At 34.9% G+C, this 13,021-nt stretch overlaps 1 protein-coding gene across 1 annotated transcript in view; it reads left to right on the forward strand.

Annotated features, from left to right (window-relative positions):
- Window positions 1-10,111, forward strand: part of QTRT2 (queuine tRNA-ribosyltransferase accessory subunit 2) — a 52,946-nt gene extending 42,835 nt beyond the window's left edge. Inside the window, exons 8-9 of the mRNA XM_069069909.1 lie at window positions 2,974-3,088; window positions 5,164-10,111. Of these exons, the coding sequence (XP_068926010.1) occupies window positions 2,974-3,088; window positions 5,164-5,395 (347 nt within the window). The 3' untranslated portion in view covers window positions 5,396-10,111. The remainder of the gene's footprint in view (window positions 1-2,973; window positions 3,089-5,163) is intronic.
- The last annotated feature ends 2,910 nt before the right edge of the window (window positions 10,112-13,021 follow it).

Here is a 13,021-nt window from a genome sequence, read left to right on the forward strand (position 1 = left end):
CCCCCCCCGTGAAATGCACGCCGCACTCCGAGCTGCATCCAATCAGAGCTGCAGCAGTGAGCGCGTCATCCTGTTCTTCCCCAGTGATTTGCTTATTGAATAAAGGTACATTTTTTTGTTCACATTTACCTGTTTATTAAAATTGCTGTCAATGTTCATTAAAATAAGCCCTCCCCTGAAAATAAGCCCTCTGGTGTTTTTCTGTCCAAAAAAATTAATAAGACAGTGTCTTATTATCGGGGAAACACAGTACCAAGACACACACACATACACACACAACATCTGCATGCATGCACACACATGCACACACACACAAAACCTATATAAAATGACTTTTAAAATATCTTAGAATAATCTTTATTAATATCTTAATGTTAAAAAATACCATTTCTTTACAGAAATAGAGGAAAATTAAATAATTTCAGAGTTTCAGTGCCATGTGAGTGGGTTGAACTATTACAGTAAAAAAAGGTGATACTCAAATTAAATGTAGATTGAATTCATTACTGATCCAGATTCTAGTGCAGTTCTTTGTAGAATTTGATGGGGGGAAAAGTTCATTGCTAACTAAGAAAGATATAAAAAAAACAAAGGTGGACTTGCTCTGCCAGATCTTAAATTATACAATAAAGCAGTAATTAACAAAACTATCTAGAGATGATAACTGAACCTGAATCAGATGAATACAGCAGGTTGGTGTTCAATAAATATAAGACTATTTAACACTGGGGAAACAGCCAGTGTCCAGCAGTTGGGGAATGACTGAAAAAAAAATTATTCAGTAAAACTGTTGGGAATATTGCATAGCAATTTGGTGAAAAATGGGTTTAGAGTTTAAACTTCAGACCCAGAACTCAAACTCAGTACCACAGTATGTCTAAATGAGTCAACTATCTAAATATTTTAAAGTATTTAAATAAGAGAATAATGAAATGTCTCTTGCAGTTGTCGAAAAGTGCAAAACATTTAGCTGTTCATTGAATAGAGATGTTACAAAAGACAAAATAGACATATTTTGAGTATACGAAAAGTTTTTATGCAATCAAAAACAAGCCACATGAATAAAAAGCAATGAAACAGATAGGGAAGATTCCTTGCGAGAAACATTTCTAAGTCTTGCATCCAAAATCTCTGAAGAATTTATACACATTTCTTAGTAAGACCCATTCCCTAATAGATAAGTAGTGAAAGGAAAAGAACAGAATCACACATTCTCAAAAAGCACATGAAAAAGTATTCACATTGCCAGGTTAGTTTGCATTAATGGTCAGTATTAAAGTTTTAATTTTAAAATGTTAGACTGGACCTATGAATTCTTTGGTATAGGGAAGCCTTCCATTGATGAAAGCCTCTATTGATCCAGATCAGAAACTGCCCTTCAAGTTAGAGTCTAGAGAGTGGCCTGGTACACAAGAGAGACTTGCCAGTGTCACATAACCAGTAGATCTCTGAGCTGGGAGCTGAACCCAGAGCTGCCTCTGTCTGCTCTGCTTACAGCTTCTTCTCCCAGTGAAACATCATAAATCAGAAGCACAAGTTTTAAAAAATTTGAGATCACACCCTAAACCTAATTTAAAATGATAATATTCTGTGCTGGCACTGTTGAACTATTGGACTGGAAGCTACTGAAGTATAGGCACACAGCTACTTTGCTGATGGGGCTGTGAAATGAGACTTTTTGGTCTTTTCGGAAAGCGTTATAGAATTATTCAGGAAAAGCTACAGATCTATTTGTTCCCTCTCACCCAGTAATCCTCCCTCCGAGGAATCTACTTCAAAGATGCTATTGACAGGAAGAAGACTTATGTGTATAAAAATTTTCCTAACAGCATTATTCGTGTTAGGCAAAAGAACGAAATGGAAACAGCCAGTGTCCAGCAGTTGGGGAATGACTGAAAAAAACCACCCTTAAATGACTGATAAGAGTACTACAGCTACATTACTTTTTCCATTCCCCCCCCCCCCAAAAAAAAAGCTCATCACCAGGAACTTTAATACTTCATCTTTGGTATTCACACCTCATCAAGTATCCTTGGTTTCCTGTGCCCCTCTCATTGGTATTCCTTCCCAAGTCTCCCTTTAAAGAGGGTTCAGAAGCCCAGCCAGCTCTTTATTTCCCAACCACTGCATTGCTGAGTTTGGTCTCCACCATCATCTTCCCTCCCACCCCATCCCTTGGTACTGTCCTTCTGTGTGCTGTCTTCTCCCATTAGATTGTAAAAGCTCCATGAGGACAGGGACTGTTTTTTACCTTTCTTGGCATACCTAGCATTTAGCACAGTGCCTGCCACATAGAAGGCTCTTAACAATGTTTATTGTATTGTATTTATTGTAAATATGGGAACATTCACATAAAAATGTAAAATTGAGACAGAACAGAACATTATATACAAGAACAGCAGTAACAAGCCCTGGATTAAGAGTAAACAGAGCATTTTGGTATTATCTTGTTAAGGTTAATACATACACACTTTTTTTTTTGCTTTGTGGTTTTTTTTTGGAGAGGCAATTGAGGTTAAGTGACTTGCCCAAGGTCACACGGCTAGTTTTTGTGTTACATGTCTGAGGCCAGATTTGAACTCAGGTCCTCCTGACTCCAGGGTTGGTGCTCTATTCACTGTGCCACCTAGCCGCCCCCTATACACACTTTTAAAGCAAATGATGGAAGATTAATGATTCATGTACAATATTATTTATTTTGTTCGTATTCTTCTATTTGGATGTATGTGTATTTATATATATAAATACAATTATTTATATAATGTGTATATAAATACACATATGTATATATATTTTTTGAAGGATGTTGAGTGTTAAAAAAATTATTGTTAAAACTTAATTGATTTAAAATGCTAACCTTAAGAGCTTTGTCTTGAGGAATAACCAAAGAAAGGGTGTCAAGAGACTAGAGCACACAAATATTCCCTGTACTGTCTGTCATCTCTGATCTTTGGTTACTGTTTTGTCCTATAGTATTGCAACAAAATGGGAAGGAGGAAGAAGAAGAAATCGGGGATCACATGGATAAAGTTACAACCACCAAACTCATTCCAGAAACAGCTTTTGAAATAAATTTGAAAGAAAAAAAGTGAGTGACCTCTTGTTGTTGGCAGTTGAATTTTCCTTTTCAGTGTGTGCTTTTTGTGCCAGTTTTTAAAAATTTTGTGCAACTAGTGTACCCTTTTTGGGTATCAGCCTTCTTTCTTAATGAATTCTGACTGAATGTTTTTTTGCATATGCTGTGAGGGCCCAGAAAAATCTTGTGTCTTTAGATTCGAGTGTATACTTTTTCTTTTGAGAAAGTACATATTATGTAACCCCAGATCTTTCTTTTTTTTTTCTTTGGAAAAGTTGCCATAAGTATTAGAGTCAGATTTATTGCCTAGTTGTGGTAATCTGACCATCTTGAGTGCCTACTTCTTTAGATCAGGGGTTCTGAAATTTATTTTATGTTAGGGACCCCTGTGGACCTCTTCTCAGAATAAAAATTTTTAAATGCACAAAATAAAGTGCATGGGATTACAAAGGAAACCAATTATTTTGGAATACAGTTATTAAAATATTTTTTAAAAAGCAAGTTTATAGACTCAAGAGTTAGAATCCTTGCCTAGAGGTTTGTTCTCTTTTTTACCTTTAATATATTTTATTTTTCAATTGTGTTTTTACCTGTAAATTGTCTGAAGTCCCCTTAGTTGTGTAAATCTTGAATCATATATTTAACCCTGACAAATAAGAAGCTAAGGACCTCTTAGGATACATTTTATAGAGGCACAGGGTTGTCATGAGAATTAAATATGTAAAATTCTATGCAAATCTTAAAGCAATATATAAATGCTATTGTTAAATCATCATCATCATCATTAATATACATAGAAGGCACACTATAGGCTCCTCAATGATGAAATTTTTATTGTTATGATAATTAAGTGTTATTAATAATAACACACTATTGTCAATAACATTGTTAATAATTATATAACATCAGTACTATCATTATTATTAACACTATGAATAACAATAATGTCACTAAAGAACACCTTTAATGTTATTGTTATTATTATTAGCAATAACAGCATTATTGGTAATAACACAATATTATCAATAATATCATTATTAATTTTCTTGTTTAGGCATTTCAGGTGTGTCTGACAGTAAGTATCTGAGGCTAGATGTGAATATAGGTCTTTTTGACTCCAGGCCCATCATTCTATCCCCTGGGCCACCTAGCTGCTCCATCATTTTTAATAATAACAATAATAATAACATCATTAAAGAGCGTCTTTAATCATGTTATTTTTATTATCCACAACAGTATTATTAGTATTAACAGTATTATCAATAACATCATTATTAATAACATTATCAGTAACATTAACCATAACAATAATGACGTTGACGATCCCCTTTAATGTTATTTTTTTTTAAGCAATTGGGGTTAAGTAACTTGCTCCAGGTTACACGGCCAGTTATGACTGGGTGTGGTACTAAGTGTCTGAGCTCGGATTTGATCCCAGGTCATCCCGACTCTGGGGCTGGTGCTCTTACTCACTGAGCCACCTGGCCGCCCCTAAGCAATTGGGGTTAAGTAACTTGCTCCAGGTTACACGGCCAGGTGTTTCTGGGTGGGTACTAAGTGTCTGAGCCTGGATTCTATCCCAGGTCATCCCGACTCTGGGGCCGGTGCTCTTACTCACTGTGCTACCTGGCCACCCTCTTTAATGTTATTTTTATTGTTATTATCAGTAACAGTGTTATTAAAAATAACACTATCAATAATATCATCGATAACAACAATGACATCATTAAAGAGGACCTTTAATGATGTTATTTTTGTTATGATTAATAAGAGTATTATTGATTGTGCTATATTATCAATAACATTATTGATAATATTTATAATTAATGTTATTAAAGAACAACTTTAATTATGATGTTTTTATTGTTATGTTTAATAATAACAGTATTATTAATGACAACAATATCATTAAAGAGCCTGTAATGTGCCTTGTGTGGATTATTGAGACAACCATTGTCACCACACATTATTCGAGATTACCTGGCAATATCTTCTTTGACTTTTTGCTTCATCAGTTTCAACTGTGTTTGTGATTTGTGTTTTTCTCCTACATTACTGGAATCTTGTCCCTGTACTTTCTTTCTCAGGTACCATGATGATTTTGGTCCTCTGGTTGAGGGCTGTTCCTGTTATTGCTGTAAGAATCATAGTCGGGCTTATGTCCACCACCTCCTCGTGACCAATGAGCTGCTAGCTGGGGTTCTCCTCATGATGCACAATTTTCAGCACTATTTTGGCTTCTTCTGTGCTATCAGGGAAGCTCTGAGAAAGGATAGACTGGGACAGCTGAAGGAGCTCATCTTCAGGCAAGCATCTTGAGACCCAGGATAGAAGATAACCACAAACACTGACCATGTGTCTCAGTGGAAGAAATGAAGAAACTCAGGATACATAACAGATCCAGCTTTGATTGCTGGGCTTTGGGACCAATAATAATAGCAATATTTAACGATTATGTAGTGTTTTAAACTTTGCTAAGTGCTTTCTTTTTAATATTTATCATCATTTTTATTATTATTTTGGTTACATTTTGAGTTTCAAGTTATCTCCTTCTGTCTCTCCTGATCTTGCATTAGAAAAGGCCAACATTTGATACAGACATGTGTGTGGAACCATAAAGCACATATTTCTATATGTCAGGTCTTTCTCTGGAGGTGGATACAATCTTCCTTCATCAGTCCTTCATCATTGATATGAGTGATCATATTACTCAGAATAACTCAGTCATTCAATTATTCCTGAAACAATATTGCTGTTATTGTATACAGTATTCTCTTGGTTCTGCTCTCTTCATTTTTTCATTATTTCATGCAAGTCTTTCCATGTTTTTCCAAAACCAACCTGTTTGTCATTTCTTACAACACAGTAGTATTCCATCATAATCATATGTTACAACTTATTCAGCCATTTTCCAGTTGGTAGGCATCTCCTCAGTTTCTAGTTCTTTGCCACCACAAAGAGAGCTGCTATAAGTATTTTAGAACATTTAGGTTCTTTTCCTTTTTTCCCTCATCACCTTGGGAAAAACACCTAATATTGGCATTGGTGGGTCAAAGGGTACACATTATTAACTCTAGGCAAATTCCAGATTGCTCTCCAAAATGGTGGGATCAGTTCAGAATTTTGCCAAGTGATTTAGTATTTCAATTTTTCCGTCCCTTAAGCATGCCATTTTCCTCTTCTATCAGCCAATCTGATAGGTGTGAGATGGTATCTCAGAGTTGTTTAAATTTAAATTTGCATTTCTCTAATCACTAATGATTTAAAGTATTTTTTATATGACTATATCTCTATCTTTGATTTATTTTTTTTTCTTTTTTGGAGGGGGGAAAGCAGGGCAATTGGGGCTAAGTGACTTGCCTAAGGTCACATGGCCAGTAAGTGTTAAGTGTCTGAGGCCGGATTTGAATCCTTCTGATTCCAGGGCCAGTGCTCTATTCACTGCACCACCTAGCCGCTCCATCTATCTTTGATTTCTTCTTCTAGAAACTGTTAGTAACCTTTGGCCATTTGTCAATTGAGGAATGGCTTATATTCTCATAAATTTGACTCAGTTCTCTATATATTTGAGAGATGAGACTTTTATCTGAGGAACTGACTATAAAAAGCTGCTTTTTGTTTTGTTTTGTTTACAATTTTCTGCTTTCCTTCCAATCTTGGTTGTGTGGTTTTATTTGTTTTGTTGTGCATTGGTTTTTTTTTTTTTGCTTTTTTTTGGAGGGGGAATGGCAGGGCATTTTGGGGTTAAGTGACTTGCCCAAGGTCACACGGCTAGTAAGTGTTAAGTGTCTGAGGCCGGATTTGAACTCAGGTCTACCTGACTCCAGGGCCAGTGCTCTTTGCGCCACCTAGCTGCCCCTTGTATGGTTTTATTTGTACAAATCCTTTTTAATTTAGTGTAATCATAATTATCCATTTTGTATTCTACGTTACTCTCTATCTCTTTTTTATTCATAAATTATTCTATTATCCAAATCTTATAGGTAATATGTTTCATATGCCTCTAATTTACTTATGATATCTCCCTTATCTTGGTAAATGGTATATCTATACCTAGTGTCTGCCAGATTGCTTTCCTGTTTAGATCTTTGTGTTTATCAAATACAAGATTACTATAGTTTTTGACTACTGTATATTGTTTACCTACCCTATTCCACTGCTTTCCTGTTTAGATCTTTGTGTTTATCAAATACAAGATTACTATAGTTTTTGACTACTGTATATTGTTTACCTACCCTATTCCACTGATTGACCATTCTATTTCTTAGCCAGTACCAAATAATTTTGATAATTACCACTGTATAAAATCTGGAACTGCTAGATCTTCCTTCCTTTATTTAATTAATTCCTCTGAGATTCTTGATCTTTCGTTCTTCCAAATGAATTTTGTTATTTTTTTTCTAGCTCAATAAAATAATTTTTTGGTAGTTTAATTGGGATGGCGCTGAATACATAAATTAGTTTATATAGAATTGTCATTTTGTTATTAAAATTGTCATTTTATTGTCATATTTTATTATGACTCTCAGCCCGTGAACAATTGATATTTCTCCAGTTATTTTAATCTTACTTTATTTGTACAAAAATGTTTTATAAATATGTTCATATAGCTCCTACATTTGTCTTGTCAAGTATACTTCCAAGCAGTCTATGTTTATTTAAAAAATATTTTCCACTCTTTCTTCTTGCTGGACTTTGTTGGTAATATGTAGAAATGCTGATGATTTATATGAGTTTATTTTATATCCTGCTACGTTGCTAAAATTATTATTTCAATTAATTTTTAGTTGAATCTTTAGGATTTTTCAAGTGTGCCATCATATTGCCTGCAGAAAGAGATGCTATTATTTCCTCATTACCCATTCTGATTTCTTTTTCTTCCCTTATTGCTATTGCTAGCATTTCTAGTACAATATTGAATAATAGTGGTGATAATGGGCATCTTTGTTTCACTCCTGATCTTATTGGGAAGACTTCTAACTTATTCTTGTTATAGATAATGCTTGCTGATGGTTTTAGGTAGATGCTTCTTATCATTTTAAGGAAAAATTCATTTATACCTATGCTTTCAAGTGCTTTTTATAGGAATAAGTGTTGTATTTTGTCAAAAGTTTTTTTTTACATCTTTTGATTTTGTCATATAATTGTTGTTGATTTTGTTATTGATATGTTTTCTTATATTGAACCAGCCCTGCATTCCTGGTTTAAATCCCACTTGGTCACAATGTATAGTCTTTGTGATATATTGTTGTAGTCTCCCAGCTAGCATTTTATTTAGGGTTTTTGAATCCATGTTCATTAGTGAAACTGGTCTTTAACATATTTGTTTCATAAAAGGAGTTTGCCAGGGCAGCTTCTTTGCCAATTATTTCAAATAATTTATTTAATATTGAAATTAGTTGATGTTTCATTGTTTGGTAGAATTCACTTGTAAATCCATTTAGTCCTAATGATTTTTACTTAGGAAGCTCTTTTTTCTTTTTGCTTTTGGGAAGGGGGAAGGCAGGGCAGTTGGGCTTATTAAGTGACTTGCCCAAGGTCACACGGCTAGTAAGTATTGAGTGTATGAGTCTGGATTTGAACTCAGGTCCTCCTGACTCCAGGCCTGGTGCTCTATTCACTGCACCATCTAACTGTCTCAGGAAGCTCATTTTGATTGTTCAATTTCTTTTTCTAAGATAAGTTTATTTAGATATTTTATTTCCTCTTCTGTTAATCTGGGCAGTTCATATTTTTGTAAATATTCTTCCATTTCATTTAAATTTTTAAATTTATTGATATATAATTGGGCAAAACAAGTCCTAATAATTGCTTTAATTTCATCTTCATTAGTGGTGTATTCACCTTTTTCATTCTTGATAATAGTGATTTGGTTTTCTTTTGTAAAATCCATATTGACCAATGGTTTAACTATTTTATTGGTTTTTTTCCCCATAAAACCAGCTCCTAGTTTTATTTATTAATTTTCAAGATTTCTAATTTGATGTTTACTTGTTGTTGTTAAGTTATTTTTCAGATGTGTTTGATTCTTTGTGACCCCATTTGGGGTTATCTTGACAAAGATACTAGAGTGGCTTGCCATTTCCTTCTCTAGATCATTTTACAGATCAGGAAACTAAGCCAAACAGGGTTAAGTGACTTGCCCAGGTCACACAGCTAGTAAGTGTCTGAAGTGAGATTTGAACTCAGGAAGATGAATCTTCCTGGCTCCAAGCCTGGAGTTCTATCCACTGTGCCACCTAGCTGCCCTGGTGTTTAATTGGGGATTTTTAATTTGTGGTTTTTCTAGTTTCTTTAATTGCCTACCTAATTCATTGATTTCCTCTTTCTCTATTTTATTGATATATGCATTTAAAGATATAAATTTTCCTCTGATTACAGCTTTTGCTGTATCCCATAAGTTTTTGTATGTTGTCTCATTATTATCATTCTCTTTAATCAGTGCTTCCATGGTCCTTTGTTAAATGTAACTTTTATTACATTATGATATAAAAAGGGTGCATTTAATATTTCTCCTTTTCTGCATTTAATATAAGGTCTTAGGTTCTTACGCTCTAATATAGGGTCAGTTTTTGTAAAGGTACTATGTACCATTGAGAAAAAGGTATATTCCTTTCTATTCCCATCTAGCTCTCTCCAGATGTCTACCATATCTAGCTTATCTGTGATTCTATTCAACTCTTTACTTCTTTCTTATTTATTTATTTTTGTTAGAGTTAATCAGTTTTGAGAGGGGAAAGTTGAAGTCCCCCATTATTATGTTTTTGCTACCTATTTCTACCTGTAATTCATTTACATTTTCCTTTATAAGTTTGGATGCTATACCATTTGGTACATATATATATTTAGTATTGATATTACTTCATTATGTATGTACATTATGTACATTGTATACTTTTAACATAATATAGTCTTCCTGTTTAAATCTTTTAATTAATTCTATTTTAGCTTTAACTTTGAGATTATGATTGCTACTTCTGCTTTTTTTACATCAGCTGAAGCATAATAAATTCTACTCTAGCCCTTTATTTTTACTCTATTTGTGGCTCTCGTTTTTAAATGAATTTCTTATAAACAACACATTGTCAGATTCTGGGTTTTTTTAATCCATTCTGTTATGTTTCCATTTTATGGGTGAATTCATTCAATTTACATTCAGAGTTATAATCACTACTTGTATATTTCCCTCCATCCTATTTTCCCCACTGTTTATCCTTTTATCTCTCTTTTTACATTATTTCTCTTCAGAAATCTAGTTTACTTCTGACCACTGATTCCCTAATCTGCACACCTTTGTAAGAGTCCTTCCCCTAGGCAATCTCCATTCCCTCCTATTTCTCTGAAAGTTAAGAAAACTTTTATACCAAACTAGATGTATGTTATTCCCTCTTTAACCCAATTCCAGTGAGAATAAGACACCCATGCTCCCTGCCCTCCAGCCCATCATCCCCTCCACTGTAAAAGTTCTTCTGTTCACATCCCTTTTGTATGAGATAATTTGCTGCATTTTACCTCTGTGCACCCAGTTTTATTTTTTAGAATCAACCCATCATAATCAACTCAAACCCGAGCCCTCTATCTATGTATACTTTTTATTAATTGTCCTAATAATAACATTCTTAAGAATTACAAATATCATTTCCCCATATAAGACAGTTCAAGTGCTTTCTTTATATATGTTGTGTCATTTGATCCTCACGACAACTCTCTAAAATAGGTGCTAATATTACTCTCATTTTACAAAGGAGGAAACTGAGACTCAGAGAGATTAAGTGATTTGCCCAGAGTCACACAACCAGAAGATGTCTGAGGCAGAATTTGAACTCAGGTCTTCCTGACCCCAAGTCCAACACTATCCATTGTGCCAGGGTACCAAGGTCTTTTGATATATCTGCACTGCATTCTGGACATGTGATTTTTTTTTTTAACCAAAGACATTTTAGTGAAAGGGTAAGGGCTGGATTGGAAGAGAAAGAATTAGAACTTTGGTATAATTTAAAAGCCAGCTTTAACACTTTCATGTTGGTCAGTGGAGATTCATTGAAGGCAGAAAGCTTGAGAAACAATAATAATAACATATTTATATTATGCTTTAAGATTTGAAAAACACTTTCAACACCTTACCTCATTTGAGACCTCAGTAGCGCTTGTAAGGAAGATGCTTACAGGCATTATTATCCTCATTTTACAAGTGTGGAAACAGGCACATTGCTAGTAAGTATCAGAGGCAGGATTGAAACCCAGGTGTTTCCCACTCCAGGACTAACATTCTATTCACTACATTGTACTTTCTCCCCTATAGAGAAGACACCTGAAGAATGGGATGTAAGATTAGAAAGGATCCTGCCTATTGGTGATGTGAGAAGTAAATAGAAGACATTTTCCCTCTCCAGAAGTACCTTTCATTTCCCATTCACTAATAAAGGGTAGGAATCTGTTTCTATGGGTTTCAGAGTTTTCATTTTATATTGTTAGACTCTATGGTAGTCCTGTGAAGGTTGCTGCTGTCATTGTCAGCCCAGAGTGATTGAATGGGACAGATTCTCAGCAATGTAGGGTCATCTTTTCCCCCTCCCTTCCGAAATTTCTCCCATAAACAAGTGCCATGTACAACCAAGCATTGTCTTCCATGGGACAGTGTGGAGCTGTTTTGCCGTAATCTCCTGAAAGCCTACTTCTTTTATACTCTGTTAATTTAAGACTAAAAACGGGCTATTTGGTAGCAGAGAAGCCTGCCTGGAAGACACTATCACAGGCACGGGTTAATAAGTAAACACTTATCATTAGTTTGCATAGATTAATTGGGTAATTGAAAGGGAATCTTTTTTTCTAGACCAGATAATATTGTTTATCTCTTGTTTGTGCCCCTTAGTATATTTTTCTGGCTTTTGGTTTCTCTTTCATTTTCTCTGGGGCCAAAGACAAAGTAACAATGCTGTGGAAAGAGTCATTTGGAGTCAAAAGACCTGGGTTCAAGTCTTGGCTCTTACATATTACCTTGTGACCTTGGGCAAATTTTTTAACCTCGCTGTGCCTCAATTTTCTCATCTATAAAATGAAAGGATTAATTTAGGGGATTTCTAAGGTCCTGCTCTAAATCCTATGACTTTTGTTGCTTTACCTATGAAAAATTTATTATTATCTTTATTGTAAATCAGTAGCAGTAATACCACAGATTTGCATAGCATTGTATTGTTTTCAGATTGTTTTTATATTTATTATTCCATCTGATACTAGTAAATAATACTTGAGCAGGATCTTTGGAGACTGCAAGAAGCATTGGTATATAATAATAAGGAAGGTAAAATGATTCTATATTTCATTTGATAATTGATTCTATTCTGTAACCTACCCTGTTCTGTGTTACTGTCCCATTTTGTATGCTTGCTCAAAACACATTTATACATGCTTTAGTCAAGCTCAGGAATGCAGTTTTCCCTCTGAATTAGTTTAGAGGTATAATTAAAAGGTTTGTTATCACTCATACTGTTAGCCCCTGGGATATCTCTTGTTGTCTCTAAGCCCCAACCAGCTTAAGCTGGTGCCATCCCCCAAAAGCTATGTCTCTGTCCTTGCCTGTCCTTGTACATTGAAAGGAGATGATCTCTAAGGGGACAGCAATTCCAGTGATACTGTTCCCCTAGCAAATATTACAAGAAGAAGATGAGCCCTCTTGTAATGGGAATGCAAATTTGGAAGATCTTCCCTGCCCCTAGGCTAAAGTGCACCTGAAGCCTGGGGTGGGAGGCTTGTTTTTCAGTAGATACTTTTTGATTGGCCAGTGGGTCCAAAAGGTTGTTAAATTCTCTGAACCAGGAGAAGGCTATATAAGCCCTGATGTGTAGCTTTGTTTTGGGGGCTCACTTTGAGAAGTGTTCTGTGATTTGATCTGTATTCTGGGATGCCGTTGTCCAGGGCCCCCCCGGCTTTGAAAAACCCAGATGT

This window comes from Petaurus breviceps, unplaced genomic scaffold (assembly GCF_028583685.1).
Source record: "Petaurus breviceps papuanus isolate PSGF00001 unplaced genomic scaffold, PetGlider_PUasm1.0 90792, whole genome shotgun sequence".
In the NCBI taxonomy this organism is placed as follows: domain Eukaryota; kingdom Metazoa; phylum Chordata; class Mammalia; order Diprotodontia; family Petauridae; genus Petaurus; species Petaurus breviceps.